The 22,390-nt window shown below is 38.9% G+C and overlaps 1 protein-coding gene across 5 annotated transcripts; it reads right to left on the reverse strand.

Moving 5' to 3' along the window:
- Positions 1-18,336: 18,336 nt before the first annotated feature.
- Positions 18,337-21,545, reverse strand: LOC109006172 (bifunctional nuclease 2). 5 transcript variants are annotated; one of them, XR_004802195.1, is made up of 10 exons: positions 21,176-21,545; positions 20,361-20,573; positions 20,187-20,239; positions 20,051-20,107; positions 19,724-19,789; positions 19,541-19,612; positions 19,089-19,198; positions 18,923-19,014; positions 18,719-18,837; positions 18,337-18,551 (listed from the first exon to the last, which is right to left on the reverse strand). XR_004802195.1 is itself a non-coding variant. In XM_035692985.1 (10 exons), exons 1-9 carry the CDS (start codon positions 21,429-21,431, stop codon positions 18,732-18,734), a joined length of 972 nt encoding a protein of 323 aa, XP_035548878.1. In that variant the 5' UTR covers positions 21,432-21,545; the 3' UTR covers positions 18,337-18,551; positions 18,719-18,731. The 5 variants fall into 5 exon arrangements, 3 of the variants coding, with proteins under 3 accessions (XP_035548878.1, XP_035548877.1, XP_035548879.1); XR_004802194.1 differs by having other exon boundaries at positions 18,337-18,584; XM_035692985.1 differs by having other exon boundaries at positions 18,719-18,784.
- Between the last annotated feature and the right edge of the window lie 845 nt (positions 21,546-22,390).

Below are 22,390 nucleotides of genomic sequence, written 5' to 3' on the forward strand. Positions count from 1 at the left end.
CAAACAACATAATTCATACATTGGGAGAGGCAGGCTTTATGTGGCTAGGATGGACGGGTTACAATCGTGGATCCCCATTTTTAGTGAATGTGATCGCATCTCTAGCCATTGCCAATACCCGTCTCTGCACTGCAACCAGCATTGTGGTCTGCGTGGCCCTAGACATGATCATCGTGCATAAGCAAAGTTCAGTAATTGGTGCAATCCAAGGGATGATGACTGGCCTCGTTTGCATCACACCTGGAGCAGGCCGTTAGAATTGATGGATCTGAAAATTAGCATATCATGATTTCTGAATAGAAAACATCATCTTCACTATTTATGATAGAAAGCATATTGTCATAGAGTTATTAGAGCTTAGAATGGATAAGGTACGGATGAATGCAGAGAATGTTTTCTTGTATAGTTTGTAAATATGTTCATTTAATCATAAGGAAAAAAAAAATAAAGGATGATTTAAGAAATGCTTTTAATTGTGTTTGGTTGAAATGAAATATGATTACAAGAAATGGTGTGTCAATTAGTGTTCTTAGGGAACATAAAAAAAAAAACTATTAGTGATATTATGTTCTTACATTGCTCAAGGATTAGAGGCTACAAAAGTGTAAGCAATTTCATAATAAAGATGGGCAGGATTGGTGTCACCATGGGCAGCTATAACTATAGGTACACCATTTGGTTTGATAGTCTGTGTTAAGTACACTCTTCCATAAATGGATACATCTCACCAATCAAGCACACAATTTGCATAATCTTCAAGTCAATGTACTAGAGGTGCTATAAAATTAAGTCATGATACCATTCACTATGGATAATATATATAACACAAAAGCTTATAGTTGTGTTTTAAGCATAGGAGAATTTCATTCTTTGTATTGCTTTTCTTACAAGACTCACAAATCTTGCCATGGTATCAGAGACAACCAAGGACTAATGTCCCTTTAACCATGGAGCCTTCTACTCCCCTTCCTTTCAATAAAATGGTTCATCTACTCACCATCAAACTGAGTTCTACTAAACAATCTGCTTTGGAAAAGTCAGTTTCTTCCTCTTCTCACCAGTCAAGACTCAAAATTCTTTGGGTTATGTGGATGGTTCCGTTCGTGCTTCCTCACCAACCAATGTTGACAACAATGATAAAACCATACCCAACCCTCAATATCTCGCCTTTCAGCAAACTGACCAGCTTGTTCTGAGTTTATTTTTTTCCCCTCTTTTGGAAGAAGCCATGACTGAAGTCTTAGGCTTGACTTCCTCTTATGAGGCATGGCAAACTATTGAGTCATCATTCTCCCATAAGTCCAAAACTATTGGCTACCTTGCTTCTATCTATTGGGATCAATACGAAAGCAGTCCAACTGCTCAAGTTGTCAAGGCTTTTGCCTCTTGCTCCATCCAAGACCAACCAGACTCTACCCAGTACATTGATAGTGGTGCTTCCTCCCATGTGACCAATGATACAGGTCATTTACATTAATGATTCTCAATATTCAGACTCAGACAAAGTGGTGGTTGGCAATGGAGCTTCCTTTCCTGTCTCACACTTCACTATCTGGTTCCATTTCCTTGTATAATGTTCTTCTTGTTCTATCCTTGACAAAAATTTGATATTTCAATTAGTAAATTAACATCTGACAATGATTGTTTAATCACTTTTATTGCTTCTGGTTTCACCATATAGAATCTTTGCACAGGAGCGGAGTTGGGAATCAGTAAATTGAAGCATGGCCCTTATGTCCTTGATTGTGCTCATCGAGCCTTCCTTACCACTATTCATGACGTCTTCATGCTTCGTTTGATGTTTGGCATGCTCGGTTGGATCATACTTCCAAGCTTACAATGAACCTTTTGAACAAAGATGGTGTCATCTCTTAAAGGCTCATTTGGATTCAGAAACCATCTCATCTCATGATCTTATATCATCATTACAACTTTCTCAAATTTTCACACAAAATCTAATAAACAATTCAACTTTTTCAAATTTCAAAACAATAATAATATTAAAAAAATAATATTCTAACAATATGTTATTAAACTCATCTAAAACCATATCATCTCATCTCATCACATTTCACTATCTAAACAAGCCTTTAATCTCAATTGTCTCCTTCAAAATTATGTAATAGTTATCAACTAGGAAAAAGCCATTGGCTCTCTTTTTCTAATAATGAAAAGAGAATAACTTCCCACAGACGGAACCGCTCTCCCTTAAAAAACGGCCTCTAATGGGAATGCGACATGTAGACAATCCATTTACCAACCGTGCGGCCTCACTGCAGAGGATTTAACGCTCCATTTTCATCTCCCTCCCTCTCTCTCTTCTGCCTCTCTCAGGAACCACTACCTCGAGCCGAGCCACACTCCTTCCCTCCCGTTGAGCTTGAGCCCCACCCACTTTGTGATGATGGGTCCATGCTCTAGATATGCTCAAGAAGCGCCTCCGCATCCTCTTGAAACAAAACAACCCAAGAGATTTCTTGTTTGAGACACCCGAAACCAACACGAATTTGTCTTTGGCATTGCATAGCACGTAGACAGGCACACGCTCCAGCCACTCTTCAATTGCCTCGGTCGACAGGGCCAGACCCCCACCACCATAAGACTAGGGAACCGGTATGAGCTGGGTGTTAGGGGATCCAACAACCTGAGCACAAATTGGGTTCCCCCTGAAGAAGAGCCCGAAATCTTGGGGTCCAGGGCATGTCTGCGTGTTGTTGGAGGTCTGAAAGAGCAGATTGGAGGTGGATTTTGAAGGAGGAGGGGTTGGGAAGGTGATGGAGGAGGTTAGAGCAATGGTGTCAGAGGTTAGAGAAGGCTTGTTGGAGGTTAAGCTGTGGAGGTGGTGGGAAGATTTTGGAAGTGATGGAGTTTTCGGAGCTCATTTTCTCAGGAAAGGATGGGGGTTTGGAAAAGTTCATTGGAAGTTTGATTGGAGCTGAGGAGTCGAGTGACAAAGGAGAGAAGGGTTTTCAAGCAAAGCGAAGAGGGTTTATGTGACTAGATGAAAGGTTGCGATGGGCTGGAGGGTGCGACGGGCTGGAGAGGTTCGACGAGCTGCGATGAGTTGGAGAGGTGTGGCAGTGTGGAGTGCAGAGGGGGTTGCGGTGGTGTGTGTCAAAGTTAGAAGAAATCTCCAACACCTACGAGGCCTCCGGATTGACGTATTATGAAGAATGTGATTTCATTTGATGAGCTGTAAATACATTGCATTTTATTCATTATTCTGTTATTTGATTCTTTGTAACTATAAAAACACATGTACGTGAAGGAAAATAAGGCATTCCATTTTACCCAAATCATTGCCACATTCTTTGCTTTTCTCTGCATTCCATTACTCTCCCTTTCGTGCGCACCCAAGGCAGTTACATCTTCTTCTTCATTGCATCCTGCCATCATCAACATGGTACCAGAGCTATGACCGAAGAAGCTCCTGAAGAAAACATGCCACCCAAACGCCAAAATGACCCTCACCATCCTGCTAGCCCATTTTTCATCCAACCTGGAGAAGGTGCTTCCTCTCCCTTGGTCCCTGACCTCTTGACAACATAGAACTACGTGACTTGGGCAAGGATGATGCGCCGTGCACTTAACATAAATAACAAGCTTGGGTTCATTGATGAAACCATCACCAAGCCAGCCACCACGTCTGATCCTCTCTTTGCTACTGGGAGTGCTGCAATGACATGATCATTGCTTGGATACAACACTCAATTAGTTTGGAACATATATCGAGCATCGCCCATGCCGAGATCGCTGATAGCATTTGGAAAGACCTTTGAGAGCGATTCTCCATCCAAAATGCACCTCGCATTTTCCAACTTGCCAAATCCATTTCTTCTTCAACTCAAGATAACGACTCCGTCAGTCAATACTACAATAAACTCAAAAGCCTATAGGATTAACTTGAAATCTACGAACCAATGCCAATCTGCACCTATGGTGCAGTCAAAACACTACTGGAATACGCCCGCCATAACAAGGTGATGCAATTTCTCATGGGCTTTAATGACTCTTACGATTCCGTCCGTTCTCAAATTCTACTTCATGATTCACTCCCCACCCTCAACCGAGTTCTATCTCTTGTTGAACAAGAGGAAAGGCGCAGACAGCTTCACTCTACACCAGCGCCTCTTGCAATGCTGCCAAAGGACCCGATAATCATAACACAACCAACACTCCCAGGGAACGCTCTTCTGCTCACACTGCAACATGCCTGGCCATTCTCTGGAACGGTGCTTCAAGGCAAACCCAAACCTACCAATCTGTTCGCATTGTCACATACCAGGCCACATGAAGGAAAAATGCTACAAGCCGAATGGATACCCTCCTCGACATAAAAACAGCTCCAAATTTAATTCCTCAGCTAATCAATCTTCTCTTGCGCAGAAGGAATCCCACCATGGTCCACCTATTACTTATGAGCAGTACAGCCAGCTCCTAGCCTTGCTCTACCCATCTCACAGTGATGCAACTCTCCTTGCGGCAAATATTGTCAATACCATTTCCTCTCCCGTTTCTAGTATTTCGCTTCCTCACCATACACACACAAGCTCGTAATTCATATACCCAAACACCTAGGATTATTGACACGAGTGCTATGGATCATATGATCTATAACCCCAATTTTTTCACACACAACGTTACTCGAGTTTCATGTGTCATCAACCTTTTGATGGTTCTACCGCAACTGTTTCACATATTGGTGATGTACACTTATCACCTCATTTAGTCCTTCGTCATGTACTGTGTGTTCCTACTTTTACATTCAATTTGATTTTTGCCAAATTGTTGTCTCAATATTCCAATTGTTGTCTAATTGTTTTTTCCAATTCTTGCTATATTAAGGCCCTTTCATCTTGGATGACGATTGGAGTGGGGACGGTGCGTGATGGCCTCTACCACCTGCAATTTTCCAAACCCAAACCATATGCTCTTCAACACGTTTTTCATGCTTTATTTCCGTCATCTTTTGTTAATTACACTCATGTTGAAAATTTTGATCCGTTTACTTTATGGCACTACAGACTTGGACATAGTTCCATGACTAAGCATCTATTAGATGACATTAATGTTGATTTCAAACATACGGATCATTTGGAATTTCCTTGTGAGGTTTGCCCCCTTGCAAAGCAATGTAAGTTGCCTTTTTCCCGAAACAGAGTCCAAAACCAAAAATCCATTTGAGGTTGTTTCGGTTGATATTTGGAGTCCTAACCAAACCATATCATACGATGGTGCCAAATATTTCCTTACCATTGTTGATCAATTTACAAGATGCATTTGGATTTAACTTTTTAAAAATAAATTTGTAGGTCGAACATCTCTTCTAATTTTTTTTTCACTTGTTGAAACACAATTCAATACTCAAATCAAAATTCTTAGATCCGATAATGGCGCCAAATTCCAAATGCCTCATTTCTATAATTCCAAAAGAGTCTTACATCAATTAACTTGTGTCGCCACTCCCCAACAAAATGCCCTAGCTGAGCACAAGCACCAACACATTCTCAATGTGGCGCCCGCTCTCAAATTTCAATCCGGTTTACCCTTATAATATTGGTATGATTTTTTCACCACCGCCGTCTACTGATCAACCGAACACCCACCCCAACTCTCAACCATAAAACCCCATTTGAAGTTCTCTTCCAAACCAAACCATCTTACTCCCATTTCAAAGTTTTTGGGTGCTTATGCTTTGCCTCTACTCTTTCCCATGCTCGGACCAAATTCAAACCTAGAGCTAGAAAGTGTCTCTTTCTTGGCTACCCATATGGTGTTAAAGGATATAAACTACTCGGCCTAACCACTAAACAAATTTTTCTCTCAAGAGACATCATCCTCCATGAAGAGATTTTTCCACTAAAACACCCAACATCTTCGACATAGCCCACATCTCTTCCGTCAGCACATATTGACACCCCTCCAATCAACCATAATTCCACTCCACATGCTCAACATTCCTTTAGTCATATTCCCCTCATCTCAAATAAGGAAACTGCAAACCACTTCATGTCACCTACGAACTCACCTCCTCTCTGTCCCCAGATTGATAACTCTCCTTCCATTCCCTCGCCTGATTACTCTTCACCCACTACATGCTCTCCTCCACCCCTTCACAAATCCACTCGCACCAGAACGGCTCCAGAGTATCTCAAAAACTATCATTGCCAATAGGTTAGTGAGGTCACCACATCCAAAGCTCACCACTTAGCATCCAAGTTGTACACTCTTGCTTCTCTTTCACATTCAGGTAATGGTTTTTTATTTCCCATTTCCTTAGTTTTATCATATGCATCACTCCCACCCTAATTTCGAGCTTTTACCACCTCCGTCTCATTAATTCTAAGCCAACATCATATACACAAGCCATCAAACACCCAATCTGGTGTGAGGCAATGGACTAAGGGCAGGTTTGGGAGGTGGGATGAGACACAAAATTCTCATCTCATCTCATCATTACACATTTTTTAAATTTCCATACAAAATATAATAAACAATTCAACTTTTTCAAATCTCAATTTAACTTTTTCAAATCACAATACAATAATAATACTAAAACATAATATTTTAAACACTAAAACAAAACATAAAATTCTCATCTCATCCCCCAAACCTACCCTAAGAGCTTACTGCTCTTGAACTCAATGAGACATGGACCATTGTGGATCTTCCTCCAGGCAAGAAACCAATCGATAGCAAATGGATTTACAAGTACAAGTTTAGAGCCGATGGCACAGTGGAATGAGCCAAAGCTTGACTAGTCTCAAAGGGTTTTACCCAACTTGAAGGTATTGATTTTCATGACACTTTCTCACTTGTTGCTACATTGGTTTCTATTAGATTTCTTCTAGCTATTGTTGCCATCAAAGGGTGGGATCTTCAACAGCTTGATGTCAACAACGCCTTCCTATATGGCGACCTTGATGAAGAACTTTATATGAAGCTACCTCCAGGCTACTCCGCAGCCAAAACAAATCAAGTTTGCAGCTTGCAAAAAAGTCTCTATGGCTTGCGTTAAGCATCCCACCAATGGAACATGAAACTTACGTCTACCTTAGCTTAATTTGATTTCATCCAATCAAAGGCAGACTACAACCTTTTCACAAAGTGTACGCCTACCTCATTCATCGCCTTACTTGTGTACGTCGATGATATCATCCTCATGAGTTCAGACTCACATTCAAGCACAATCGTGAAGAAATTTCTGGAAACCAAGTTTTGAATAAAAAATTTGGGCTCATTACGATACTTCCAAGGAATGGAAGTTGGTCGTTCTAAAGCATGCATACAGCTTAGCCAACGCAAATATGCGCTGGACATATTATCTGAGACTGTTCTCTTGGCAGCCAAACCTTCTCCCATGCCAATGGAACCAAATTCTAAACTCAGCAAGATTGAAGGTCCACTCTTTCATGACCCTTCTCTTTATCGCAAGTTAGTTGGCAAGCTACTGTATTTGACTAATACATGACCCAATCTAAGCTGTAGCGTAAATCTCCTCAGCCAGCTTTTGGACACTCCTCGCGTCTCGCATTATGATGCAGTGATCAAAATCCTTAAATATGTCAAGGGGACCCCAGGGCAGGGCATTTTTCTCCCAGCCAGTTCAACTTTGGACCTTGTAGCTTACTCTGACGCCAACTGGGCAAATTGTCTGTCCAGACACTCGCCGATCAACCACTGTATTTTGTGTGTTCATTGGAAATTTTGTTGTCTCATGGAAGTCAAAGAAATAACAAACGATTTCCAGTTCCTCTGCGGAATCAGAATATCAACCGATGGTTGTTGTAGTCTGTGAGCTCACTTGGATCAGTTACCTGCTCAGTGACTTGTGGATCAATATTGAGGCACCGAAAACTCTTTACTGTGACAACCTTGCTACACTACACATTGCCGCGAACCCTGTATTTCATGAGCGCACGAAACACATCGAACTCGACTATCATCTAGTTAGAGATAAAATCTCAACTGGACACGTAAAGACTGCGCATGTGTTTTCTTCCTCTCAACTGGTTGATTTGCTCACCAAGCCTTTACACTCTCCCACGATTAATCAACTATTGCTCAAGATGTGAGTCATCAATATTTACTCTCCATCTTGCGTAGGGGGGGTGTCAAAGTTAGAAGAAAAGAATTCTCCAACACCTACAATGGCCTCTGGATTGACGTATTATGAAGAATGTGATTTCATTTGATGAGCTATAAATACATTGCATTTTTTTCATTATTCTGTTATTTTATTCTTTGTAACTATAAATAGCACATGTAGAGGAAGGAATATACGGCATTCCATTTTGCACAAATCATTCTCACGTTCTCTGCTTTTCTCTGCATTCCATTACTCTCCCTTTCGTGTGCACCCAAGGCAGTTACGTCTTCTTCTTCATTGCATTATGCCATCATCAATAGTGTGGGTAGTGGGGATTCGAGAGTGGTTTAAGCCTTTGGAAGAAATTTTGCTAAGTATTTGATTTTGCTATCATATAATGTGGCTCATGGAATTTAGATGAGAATTCCTACTGTGTCAGCTTTTTATTTGTTGTCATTGAGGGTCTGAGAACGACTTAACCGACTAGAAGAGGGACTGTAATTGAAAACATAGTTCTTATTCTTTTGAGTTGGTTTATTGTGATTTATGAGCTAGACCTTCTCCCATTGTTTCGTCTTTTGGCTCATTCCTAATAAATTCTCTCAAACATTAAGGCCTTTCAATCTGATTATTGAATATGCAAATAACCTGTTTAGGCAATATATACCTGTCCACTCATGGCATTGAGCATTGCCTTGCATGTCCCTACACTTCGACTCAAAATGGACACCATGAACGCGAACACTGTCATGTCACTGTGACTGGAGTCACCAAACTTACCCTTCTCTTTCATGCTTGAGCCCCATCATCACCATGGGTTGAAGCTTTCTCTATGGCCGTCTATATTATTAACCGTCTTCCAACACCAACTCTCCAAGGCGAATCACCCTTTGTTGTCCTGTATGGTACGTCTCCCCATTACACCCAATTTCGCACTTTTCGATTGTTTATTCTATCCTTATCTTTGCCATTATTCACTTCACAAGCTTCCTCCTAAGTCTACTCCTTGTATTTTTGTCAAGTATAGCTCCATGCAGAAAGATTTTATTGTCTTGATCGACACACCCATTGTATCTTTGTCTCGCATCATGTTATTTTTGATGAATCCAATTTTTCCTTTGCAGGAACTTCGTCAATTTTTTCTTTAGTTCCTTGACAAATTGTTTTGACATTTATAGATCCTACTATTTCACTTACCTCTCATTCTTCTGTTAGTGTCTCTTCCTCTTTTGTAGGTATATCCAACCCTCTAGCTCTTTCTCATGCAAGGCTTGAAAAATTGCAATTGGGCAAGATCCAAATTAATGAATCTGATTCCACAAATTGAATCTGGTGATTCATGAAAACTTTGAATCGATTATTTATTTATTTTTTATATAAAATTATTTTAATATTGATAAGAAAAAGTATTGAAAATTATACATAAAGTCATTCAAACATTTTATATCATATATAAAAGAATATAAAATATAAACTCATTGACTAGTTTCAATAAAAATATGAAATGAATTTAAATAGCTTCAATAAATATGTAATTTATGGATTTAACCTAATTATCAATATTTGTTTGCCTCATATACGAAAAGATTAAGACTATTAAGTTATAAACACATGGCATATCTAGTATTTTTTGCACAACCACAAATTTGATATTGATATAAAATACTCATTCATCTCCTAAATTTTTTATCTACTAAAGAAAATAAAGAACTACATGTTTTATCTATAAATTTTTCTACGATTCTTATTGAATATAATGATAAAAAAGTTAATATGTTTAGTTCTATCATATTTGTGTAAAAAAAAAAAAAAAAACCTTAGTTATTAGACAACTTAAAAATAAATACAGTTTTGAATCGGTTCAAATCGGTCTAAATGGGCCTAAATCTATCAATTGAAGTGGTTCAATGAATGGTTCAAAAACTTCATTAAATCGGTTCATTTTCTTAGCGATTCAGTTTGAATTGACTAGATCATCCTGAAATAAGTCATTTTTTCAAGTCTTGTTCTCAAGTCTTCCATGTTCTAGTGATACCTCTGTCCCTACTCTACTGTCACCTTCTTGGTCACTTTCCACTGTTGCACCTGATGTTCCTACCCCTCCTCTATACTTGGTCATGTGCCATCGATACTGTGATACCCCATATGATAAAGATAAAGGTAGGTGGTAAATAAGATCTCACATTGCTTGGGAAGGAAAAGTTCTTGCTCTTTATAAGGTTCCAATGGGGTTCCAATGGTATCATTGACTAGTTCTTTTGGATTATAAGCCATGTGATTTAGGCCTTCCATTGGGACTTTACAAATGGCATCAGAGTCTATCTCAACAAAAAATGTGGGTTTAAGCGGTGTCACCTACAACAGACAGGCCCAACGAGGACGTCAGAAATTTAAAGGGGGGAGATTGTGATACCCCATATGATAAGGATAATGGTAGGTGGTGAATGAAATCCCACATTGCTTGGAAAGGAAAAGTTTTTGCTCTTTATAAGGTTCTAATGGGAATCCAATTGTAGCATACATGACTAGTCCTTTTGGAGAATAGGTCATGTGGTTTGAGCCTTCCATTGGGGCGTTATAGATAGACCCACCACCTATTGCAACTGCATCTTCTCGACAGTTGATGATTCACACTCTATCTCATTACCAAGCAACTCTCATCTTATGACCACTTGCTCCAAATAAAGAATATTCAAGCCCAAGGCCTATCATAGTGTTATTGGCCTGCCAAAATCTTCATTATTTCACTCTTTTATTGCTTTGAAAGAACCTTGTTGCTTTAGGCCTGCATCTAAGCATCTCGAGTGGATTTCGGCCATGGATGATGAAGTTTGAGCCCTTCACTCTAATCACACTTGGAAACTAATTCCACGTCCACCAAATAAACATGTTGGTTTTTGTTGGGTTTATTGCATCAAACTCCTTCCTGATGGTTTAGTTGAACGTTACAAAGCACGACTTGTTGTCAAGGGTTCTACTCAACTTCCTGGTTGACTTTGATGAAACTTTTAGTCTTATTGTGAAGGCAGTCGCTATTGCTTCTGGTTGGCCTTTACACCAACTAGATGTCAAGAACATCTTCTTACATAGTCATCTTAATGAGGAGATTTGTATGGATAAGCCTTTGGGCTATATTAACATGTGGTTTCCTCATCACAATTGCCACCTCGAACATGCTCTTTATGGACTTAAACAAGCCCTTCAGACATAGTTTAATAGACTCAATTTCTTTTTGCTCACTTTTAGCTTTGTCTCTAGCATGTTGACTCCTTGTTTGTGTATCAAACTACAACTGGTACTATCTATCTCCTTGTCAATGTTGATGGCATCGTTATTGGCAGCAATTCTCATTTGCTCACAACTTTCATTGATTGGCTTTGGAATGAATTCTCTATAGAAGACCTTAGATCTCTTCATTATTTCTTGAGCATTGAGGTTCAACATACTTCAACTGGATTGTTTCTGAGCCAAACCAAGTATGCTCTTGACATTTTTCAATGAGTTGATATGACATATTGCAAACCCATTGCAACTCCCTTGGTGGTTGGTCAATGTCTTACCAATGCAGGGTCCTTATTTTTAGACCCAAGCCTTTATTGTTCTCTTGTTGGTGTTCTCTAATATTTTGTAATTACAAGACCATAACTTGCTCATAGTGTCAACATTGTATGTCAGTATATGCATGCTCACTGATGAGCACTTTCACCTTGTCAAGCGTATTTTGCACTATGTCAAAGGCACCATCCAATTTGGCTTGAATAATTTTTTCTCACCCTTCTCGACATCTCTTGGCTTATTCTAATGTTGATTGGACTAGATGCCCAAAGACCAGATGCTCAACTTTAGGTTATGCCATTTATTTTGGCAAATATTTGATCTCTTGGAGTGCAAAGAAGCAGCCCACAGTCTCTTGAAGTAGTCCTAAATCTCAGTATCATTCTCTTGCTCTCATGTTGAAGTCACTTGGATTACATATTTGCTTCGTGGTCCTCATGTTCCTCTCCCAACACTTTTATGTGACAATTGAGATGAAAAATTGAAAAATAGAGAAAATAGAGGAAGGAAGAGATGATTTGTTTTATTGCTATGCGAACACACAAGAACTTATTGTCGAGTCTACCTAACACAGAGGAGTATGGCATCTATTTAAACATGAAACTGAAATGATCAAATTATATAAAAGAATCGCATGAGAGCTCGATGTGTTTGTTACGAGCAAGAAACACTAGATTTATTGTCATATGTAGATTACTTATGTTGTCGCACTTCAGAGTAGAGGCTAATGGAATGCGAAGGTCTTTGAGGATAAATGTCATCCATGTGAGTTCAGCTGCTATGTTACCATGGCTTGATACTCCACTTCGGTGTGCAAAAAAACAGCACACCAGGAGACGAGATTTTTTTCAACAAACGTGCAGTATCCAATGGTAGATCGCCTCGTGGTGGGACACCCTGCCCAATCTGCATCTGAGAAAGCACAAAGATCAAGTGTTGTGTTGGAATTAAAATGTAAACCTATATCAATTGTGCCTTTGACATATCTTAAGATACGACGAACCATTTTTAAATGCACTACAGTGGGAGCATGCATGAATTGTGATACATAATTAACATTATATGAAAGGTCTGGTCGTGTGAGAGTTAGGTACTTTAAAGCACCAACAAGTCCTCTAAAATAACTTGAATCTTCTAGCAAATTATCTTTTGATGAAGTATTTGTTTTTGCTTCAAGAGGTGTGCTCATCGGTTTGCAATCGACCATGTTGCCTCGTTTAAGGATGGTAAGTGCATAGTGTGTCTGGGACAGGTGAAGACCATTAGAAGTCTAAGAGATCTCGATCCCAAGGAAATGATGGACTAATCCCAAGTTCTTCATTACAAATTCTGAGCTTAAAAGTTGAATAAATGTTGAAACTAGAGCTGTTGAGGACGAAGCATGTCATCTACATAAAGAAGGAGAATTAGTGTGCTAAAATTAGAATGATAAATGAATAAAATGGGTCTGCTAAGCTACAAAAAAATCCATATTTTAAAAGGAAAGCACTAAACTGATCAAACCAAGCACGAGGTGCTTGTTTGAGACCATAAAGAGCCTTTTGAAGATTGCAAACATGTTTTGGATATTGGGAGTTAGCTATTCCTGGATGTTGTTCCATATAGATGTCTTCCGAAATAAAACCATGAAGGAAAACATTTTTTACGACGAGTTGACGTATGGGCCATTGTTGAACAAGTGCTATAGTGAGTACCATTTGGATGGTTCCAGGTTTGATGACTAGAGAGGAGGTCTCGGTGTAATCCAAGCCATCAACTTGGTGATACCCCTTTGCCAAAACTCGGGCTTTGAGTCTATCTAATGAACCATCGGGTTTAAGTTTTGGTTTGAGCACCCATTTAGATCCAATAACATGCATGTCCAAGGTGCGTGGAACAAGTTTCCAAGTGTGATTTTTATGTAAGGCTTCAAGTTCTTCATCCATTGCTGCTTTCCACCCTGGATGAGTTAGAGCAGATCGTATGTTGTGAGGTTCACGAGGGATATTTGCTGAAAATATGGAAGAAGTCAAGGCATTTTTAGGATTGAGTTTATTGATTCATTTTTGTGATCGAGTAAGCATGGAATGTGAGGCTTGTGTTTGAAGTTGTTGAATTTTGGATTGTAGGTTGGTTTGATTGGGTTTGGTTTCAGGTTGGAACTGGGGTAAGTTTTGAACATATTGGTGCGCTAGCGGTATCTCAAGTTCGGGTTGAGATGTTTCAAGTGTGGAGGTTTGCTACTGCTCATCTTGCTCAGGAGCATTGGGGTCAGAAGCATTTTCGAGCTGCTGGTTTCTCTACATGTCTGTGGAGGAACTTGTGGAAATTCTAGGAATTGTAGGCAATATTGGGATAGCAGGTAGTGGACTCAAACATGGTGGTGTTAAAGGTTGTGGCTCAGTTTCGACAGTATGAGAGGAGTTAGTATGAGGCAACCATGAGTCAAATATGCTTATGAGATGTGATGTTGGTGATGCTATGCTTTGGTTCCGAGTGTTTTTATAGGGAAAAAATAATTCATCAAAGACTACATGGCGGGGTATAAAAAATTTTCTGCTTGAGGGATGAAAGCATTTGTATCCTTTGTGTTTATCACTATATTCGACAAAGATGCAAAGAACAGTTTTTGGATCAGACTTGTGTTGCCATGTATCCCATGTGTAAGGAAAACATTTGGAACCAAAGATACGAAGTGAAGAGTAATCGTGATGAGTGTCATGCAATGTAAAGTATGGAGCTTCAGAGTTAAGGGCAGTTGAGGGCAAGTGATTTATTAGGTAGACAGCCGTGGTAAAGGCTTCTACCCATAAAAATAAAGGTGCACTACTATGAAATAACATGGTCATTCCGAGTTCTGGTATTATCCTATGTCGTCTTTCAACCATACTTGTTTGCTCTGGAGTGTAAGGGCATGATACCTGATGTAAGATTCCGGTGGAGAGAAAGTGAGATGATAGCTTGGAGTTTACGAATTATCCACCTCCATTCGAGTGAAAAACTTTGATTTGTTTGTTGAATTATCTGTTAACATATTGTTCAAATGCAAAATAAGCATTTGTAAAATCAGATTTATGTTGTAAGGGAATGATCCAAGTATACTTAGAAAAATCATCGACTAAACATGTATAATATCTGAATTTTCCAATTGATAAAATAGGAGCAGGTCCTCATAAGTCACAATGAATTTTTTTAAAAATACTAGAACTAGAATGTTTAGAAGAAGAAAATTGTAATCTACTAAGCTTCCCTAATTGGCAACTATCACAAATGTGTTCGGGTTTTATTTTGCCGACAACATCAATTAATCCTTTATTTTTTAAAATTTGTAAGGCAGAAGATTCAGGATGTCCTAAGCGTTGATGCCAAATGTCCGTGGAACCAGATTTGAAATGATGAGAAAATAGAGCTTTGGCGAATTTGAAAGAACATAGAGATCACCCTTGCGCCTCCCTGTGATCACTGGTTGTCCTGGTCGTCATTCCTTAACACAAAAATCAACATTAGTGAATTCACAATTAACAAGAAATTGAGTTGTTACTTGGCTTTCCGAGAGCAAATTTTTTTTCAAGTCAGGCACGAGCAAGACATCATGAAGAGGTAAAATTTTATTTCTTTGCTTAACGCTAGAATCTCCAATACCAAGAATTGGTAGAGAAGATCCATCACCAATAAGCACTAAATCTGCTCCAGACTAATTCTGAATATCAGTTAACATACCTGGCTTACTTGTCATATGGTTTGAAGCTCCTGTGTCTGAGGTCCATTCCGTTTCAGCGACGGTGTTATCCAAGGTGAGTGCTGCCAAGGCTTGTGGTATGTCATCTTGTTGCGTTGGCTTTTTGGGCACCCACCAACATATTTTCGCAATATGTCCCACCGTGCCACAGTATTGACATTTTTCTTCAGGATAGCGGTCTCTTTTAGCAGGCGTCATACCTCGCTCTCTAGGTGGTGGAGGTCGTCTTTGTTGAGTGCTCGACGTGGGGCTAGGAGAATAGCCACGATTTTGATCCTTTGGTTGTTGTGCCTGAAATCCTCTTCCAGTTGAAATAAATTTTTGTTTGTTGCCTTAATATCCTGTGAAGGATTGCTGATACCTTTGGTGGTGTTGTCCGTAAAAGGCCATTTGAGGAGTGAGTGAGTTGGTGGCATTAGCATGGTTTGAGAACCAATTGCGCCTTTGATCAAGGCTTTGAAGTTGTGAGACAAGCTCAGCGTATGATGGTCTTGGTGGTTTGAGCATTGTAGTGGTAAAAGTTTCATATTGAGGACCAAGACTAGTGAGAAGACAAAATACCTTTTCTTTGTCTGGGACTGGTTTTTGAATTGCTGGAAGGCTATCGCATAGTCCTTTGAAAGTTTGGATATGTTCTCCGATTGTTTTGTCATCTTCTTTTCGAAGATATGTGACCTGTTGTCTGAGTGTGAATTCACGTTCTTGCAAATCTTCTGCATAAGCATTCTTCAGTGCTTCCCAGACTGCATTTGTTGTGTCTAAGCCCACAACGAGCCCAAGTGTTTCTTCAGAGAGTGTTCCAATTATCCACCCTCGAAGAAGACGATTCGCCTTACGCCATGCAATGTATGCTTCGGTCATTCTTGGTGAAGTTGTTTCTGCACTTGTGGTGTTATTGGAATCTAATATGGTGTATTTAGGTGGGGCTGGGTCATCATTGGTAAGGTGGTCGAGGAATTCTTGGCTTTCTACAAGGGCCAAGACTTGTTCACACCACAATGGATAATTTGTGGGGCTGAGTTTGAAAGTAATAAAATTCCCAACGTTAAGTGAGAGTGAAGTCATGGTTGTTGGAGGCTACTGAGTTGCTGGGTTGTGCCCGTGAGTTCACAGTGGCTCTTGATACCAAGATGAAAAACAGAGAAAACAAAGGAAGGAAGAGATGAATTGTTCTATTGCTATGTGAACACACAAGAACTTATTGTCGAGCCTACCTAACACAGAGGAGTATGACATCTATTTAAACATGAAACTGAAATGATCAAATTACATAGAAGAATCCCACGACAATTGGTAAACAATCTTGAGAGATTTAATAAAATCCGAAAGATGCGGTTGCACAAAATCTTTTGCATGAAATCCGAGTATTCCAAGATATATCCATTGCTCTTTGTCAATTCTGTTTTTTTGGTTGAATCCGAGATATGCACCTCCTCCTTTGTTGGAGTTTCCTTATCTTGTTGAACTATAATTTTGGGTTGATTTTGTTGCCATTGAGACTCCTTCACCCTTCAACGTCTCTCCATCAATATAGCATGATTTGTGGGATTTATCATCCTTATCTCTTCAGCAGTTTTGGGACTCCTTATCACTCCATTGAACCCCACAAATCATGCCGAGCTGCTGGGTTGTGCTAATAAATTGCAGTGTTGTTTCTATGTCTACAAATCCTAGTTCGCATGCTTGTTCCAAGCGTATTGAATTGGACTATCTTTTGTCCATGAAAAAGTTGCTGCTGGTCTTCTCCATGTTCAGCTTGTGCCTTTTGATTTGCAACTTGCTAATCTCTTTACCAAGAGTGTCTCTCGGCCACAATTTCTCTTCTTATGGTCCAAGCTTGCCGTCTCTCCTTCCCCCAGGTCAGCTTGCGCAGGGAGGGGTGGTTAAGGACACTACCATATATGGATACACCTCACGAATCAAACACAAAATCTGCACAATTTTCAATTCAATTCACCAGAGGTGCCATAGAAGGAAAGTCATGATACCATATTATTCTTAGGCTTGGTAGAATTTATTTTCATAAAGTCTTGATTGTAATCTATTCACTTTTGATTAAATATAAAACACAAAAGCCTCTAGCCGTGTGTTATGCAGAGGAGAATTTCATTCTTTGTATTATTTTTCTTGCTAGACTCACAAATCTTGTCAGTATGGTACATCAAGGTAGCTTTGCACCGAAAACTTCCCTTCTTCCAAAGCATGGATGACACATTAGGGGTCTTCCACACGCACACCGCGGCCGGTACCTTGAGGGGACTCCTCTCCGGCATCTTTGCAAAACCCAAACTCTTGGATCTGATGTATGGACAATACATTAAGTACAGTCCCGGCTTAGCAACATCATCTTTGATGTTGCCCAATACAGCATCATTTTTTGTCTCAGTTCTATGCAGTTTGTCAATTAAGCCATGGGAGTAATCAGGAGAGGTGTGCAGTGATGTTGGTTCGGATCTATGGATGAAAGAATTAACTCATCTTTAAGCTAAGCAAGCAAGCATTGGCCAATTGAAAAGTCAATGAATATTTTTTTTTTTTCCTCTTGGGAAAAAAAATGGATCTAAGATACCTTAACCCCTCCCTGAAGGCCAATGACATCAAAAAAAAAAAAAAATCCCTCTAAAATATTAAATATCCAACAAATAGTACAACTTGTCTGACTTTGTTCCAGTTTCAGAAGATAATCAACAGAATTTCTTTCTTAGATGCTCCACTTGAAGTGCTTTAAACGGATGTTAAACTCAGACTCCATGAGCCCCTCCTTTTACAAAACTTTAACCAAGTCTCAAAAGCAATAAATAGAGTACTGTGCATGCGAAGAGATTGTACACAACATTCAATGTGATACAAGGGGAAGATTATCTTTCTTGTCATCCGTCATTTGCTATGAATTATGCACAAAACAATTTGTACTTCGCTTTGAAAATTACATCTCCGGGAGAGAGAGTTTGGATCATCTTCATGTCTAGGACAATTTAACTGAATACGTGATTTTTTTTTTTTATAAGTTGATTGAATACATGATTATAAATCTGCCTAAAAGGACAATATGTATAAAGTCGAAGCTGTACATGTGATAGTTTTGAGGTTTCCTCGTGCATCAATCCTTCAAGAAAGCTGTACATACCATAATTTAGAAATTTCATCATGCATCAATTCCTCCAAGCGTTCCTAACACTTCTAGTATTCCTAACAAAGCATTTTTCTCCAACAGTGAGTCATCTGCCATGGAACCGTGAGAAATATTTGAAACAATCTCTCAATAACAAGAAAGAAAACAGCCACTAGCACATATAAAAACTTTATGATCATTTCCTCCACTGTTTGATAATCAAATGTTAAGATAGAAGACGTACCTGATTATATTGGTTAATGTTCATGTATTGACTCACGAAGTTTCACTAGTTTGTCTCGCCACATGGCTGCAGGAACCAATCATCAATCATAACCGATTCTCAAACTTATGAGCATGACTCTGTTATCAAACGTAAATTGATATTGTGACTGACCAGTTACAGAAAATATTTTATCAGAGAATAGGTCAGCCAGTTGATTCATACCTGCATCCTTGTACCTTTCTTCTTTGACAGCCAAATCCATATTCTTCACCAAATCAAGTTCCTCAGATAGTACATCTGGACTATCTGCAGCACTGGACAAGATATAACCCATGCTTAGAGATAAAGAACAACAGATGATAGCAAAAACGAGGCCCCAAATATATACCTATCGAGAGATACATCATAAGTCGGCTTAGCATCACGCATCCTTCCCATCCCATAACCAATTCTAATAGCATCTGTCAAGACAATTTCTCTACTTACATATATTGGTGCCTGCAGAACAAGAAATAACAACTTTAAAAAGATATTTATGAAAAAACTCATGGATTTTACTGCATAGGTGAAGTATATGAAAGGTTATAGTTTGTGGATATCAACAGGGACAAGGGGGTGCAATGTCGGGCCTCTCTATCGAACTTACTCCAGAAAAAGAAAACATCGGTTAACCACTATATTGATAAACATATCCGGCGAGTACACAGGTGCATGTTTGAGATTGGTCAACCAGGCACATATTGAATCAACCCCATTAGGTCAAAGCAACTTCAACAGTCTTGAACATAATATTGCAGAATTTTGTGGCATTTGCACTGCCAAGGTGTGGAAAATATATACCTTACATCTATGTGCCACATTTATGGCATCTGAGGGACGTGCATCCACACTAAGAATGTCATTTTTTCCACGCTGCAGAGAATAAAAGCATTGATGAAGCTTAAAACTGAAATTTTATAAAAGTAACCTATGTATTGAAGAAGACAAGGCATTCTATTTATAACCTTTAACTTATTTAACCACCTTGCTAAAATATAGTCTGGCAAAGTAAGTATTAATCACTCTTTCCGTGATTTTCACCATATTAACCTGAAACCAAAGGAGAAAAAAGGAGGGGGGGGGGAGAGAAAAAAAACTTAGACTAACATAATAGATTTTTGTTCGAAATTTCATATAACTAGTACCAAAATTGAGAGACAAATGTTCAGTCCTATTTCTTTACTAACTAGTATTAAAATTATTTTCAGCATTTATAATTGATATGCAATGAAAGGTAGCATATAAAGTAGGAAAATGAACAAAAAGATACAAGCCTTCAGAATATTAATATATAAGAAATTAGCTTCATACTTCATAGCCAAGCTTTTCCACAAGATCTCTGAAAAGCTGGAACTGATCTGGGTAATCCTGTAGCAAGCATATATCTGAGTGTTGAATGTTGGTATTATGTAACAAAAAACCAATATCAAGAGAGATCGAAAAATACTCCATTATTATCTTCCCATTGTGACTCTATAAGTTTTTCAATAGCAAATTCCCCTGCAGTTACATACATTTAGCATACGTGTAAGGCTTCTCTATTCAGATATGTTAAGAAAATGGCAATCAGAACGATAGAAGAGAACATCGCACCATTTACTTTTGAACTTTAACTGCATACCTACAATAATTGGTAGAAGAAAATCTCCATCACAAGAAATCTTGAGAAAGATTGTAGGACTCTGAAAGCGGTGGAGAAGACCCTCTCCGATTAAATCGATACCAATTTGGGGTTTTTTCCCTGGGATTGAAAAGGAGGTCAACTGACCAGGGGATTTCCATTTCTTGTCCCCTTGAAATCCTTGCTTCCGCATCTGGTAATGCAACATTGTTTCTGCAATAATTTCGTATCGATGAGAAAATATCAAAAAATGAAAAGACATGGATGGACCAAATCAATGGAAAACCCAAAGTTGCTCGAATCATATGATTATGATTCTTTAAATTTCATCAGTAGGGGTTGTTAAAACCATTCAAATTTGTCCATCTAGCCACTTGCTACTGCTATAGCACCATTAAATTTCGCTTAATTCATTGTAACCTAGTAAGTTGTGCGCTGCTACTATTAGTGAACAAAATCTGGAAATTCAATTGGACCCCTAAAACACAGTGCAAGTAGTAAGATTAACAAAACAAATAAAAAAGCAACACATTTTCATTTTTATATAAGCTAAGGTAGGAACTTCGCAACCTGTTATAACCCATTGATGAACCTCGAACTCTAACGACGTTAATTTGCAATTGTAACAGCTCTAATCTGCTAATTTCAAAACGAAATCCTCCATAACTGCAATACTAATTTCCACGATGGTTTGCAATCAACACAGAGAACTAAACCTCATGGAAATTTAATTGAACTTGCAAATCTAAAAACGAGAACCAAATGAGGAACGATAAGTAAATGACATATGAGAGAGAGAGAGAGAGAGATGGAACCTGAGAGGAGGAGAGAAGCTTCGAGAAACTGGTGGTGGCTATCATCGTCGGCATTGGTGGATCTGGAGGCTCCGCTTCCGCGGGAAGAGTTACAAGAAACGAAGAGGACCGGATGGGGCCTACGACAGCGATGGGCACCAAAACCAAACCTGATCGAGCTAGAGATGGAGCTAGAATTGGAGCGGCTCGCATTAGTATGATCGGCGAAAGTGCCGGAGCCGAAGACTGAACGGACGCAGAGCCGAGGTGCCAGCATTGTTAATATTATCCAATAATGAATTATAAATTGTTAGAGCTGACAAGAAGAAAGCAAGAACCAAGAAGAAAGCAAGAACCAAATTCCATGTTTTCTTTCTCCCTTCTTTTTTTTATTTTTTATTTACCTTTTTTTAATGTTTTTGTAGACCAACATTCGACGTGTCCCTCACGATGTCCGATAGCGAAATGCTGTTCAACTTTTCGAGGCTTACCAGTATTAGGTGAGAAATTCTGGAGACCAGTTCATCTGTTATTTCAGAATACCAGCCCTCTAATAAAAATACGACACATCAGCATATTAGCATTGTTACTATGCATCCCACAACATCTGAACAGCACATTCCAATCCCCCTAAACCCCTTTCTTCCTATTCGAACCCACACCCTGACCGCACAAGTGGACACAAACCATGCCCAAAAGCCTATGGCGCTAAATCGAAATTATAGTTACAGTTACGAGTGTGCAAGTACCGCATAATCATTTTTAAAAAAATGAATAAATACAATACTTATATAAAAAGAAAATTAATTTTTTAATAATAGATCTTATTATTTTTCAAAGTGACTACACGGTACTTATGCATTCTATGACTGCATGTAACATTACTCATTTCATACACTGCCTTGAAGTGTTCTCCAACATTTTTGCCACCTACAACATCATGCAAGTTACTTCATCTTCGCATCAAACGTAACTTAAACGTGGTAGAACAAATCCTATAGGTTAGATTATCTACTGAAATTTATTGATTCTGATTTACTGACATTTTTAAAACCCTACTTCTCAAAACAAAACAATGATTGTTTATGCGAGTACAATTACACATTATCCAAAGAAAGTTAAAACAAAATAAAATAAAAAATCTAAATGATATAAAAGGAATGATTAAAAGAAATTTATATTGATACATTTTCAGAGCTACCAAATGGCTCACAGTTGAACTTTAGTGTTGATAAG

This window comes from Juglans regia, chromosome 8, assembly GCF_001411555.2.
Source record: "Juglans regia cultivar Chandler chromosome 8, Walnut 2.0, whole genome shotgun sequence".
Taxonomy (NCBI): domain Eukaryota; kingdom Viridiplantae; phylum Streptophyta; class Magnoliopsida; order Fagales; family Juglandaceae; genus Juglans; species Juglans regia.

Coding starts and splice junctions, on each gene's coding strand:
- LOC109006172 (XM_035692985.1), bottom strand. CDS start 21,431: ATGCTGGCACCTCGGCTCTGCGTCCGTTCAGTCTTCGGCTCCGGCACT. Junction 20,108..20,186: donor AATGGGAAGATAATAATGGA/GTATTTTTCGAT, acceptor TGCTTGCTACAG/GATTACCCAGATCAGTTCCA. Junction 18,785..18,922: donor AGAAAGGTACAAGGATGCAG/GTATGAATCAAC, acceptor TGGTTCCTGCAG/CCATGTGGCGAGACAAACTA.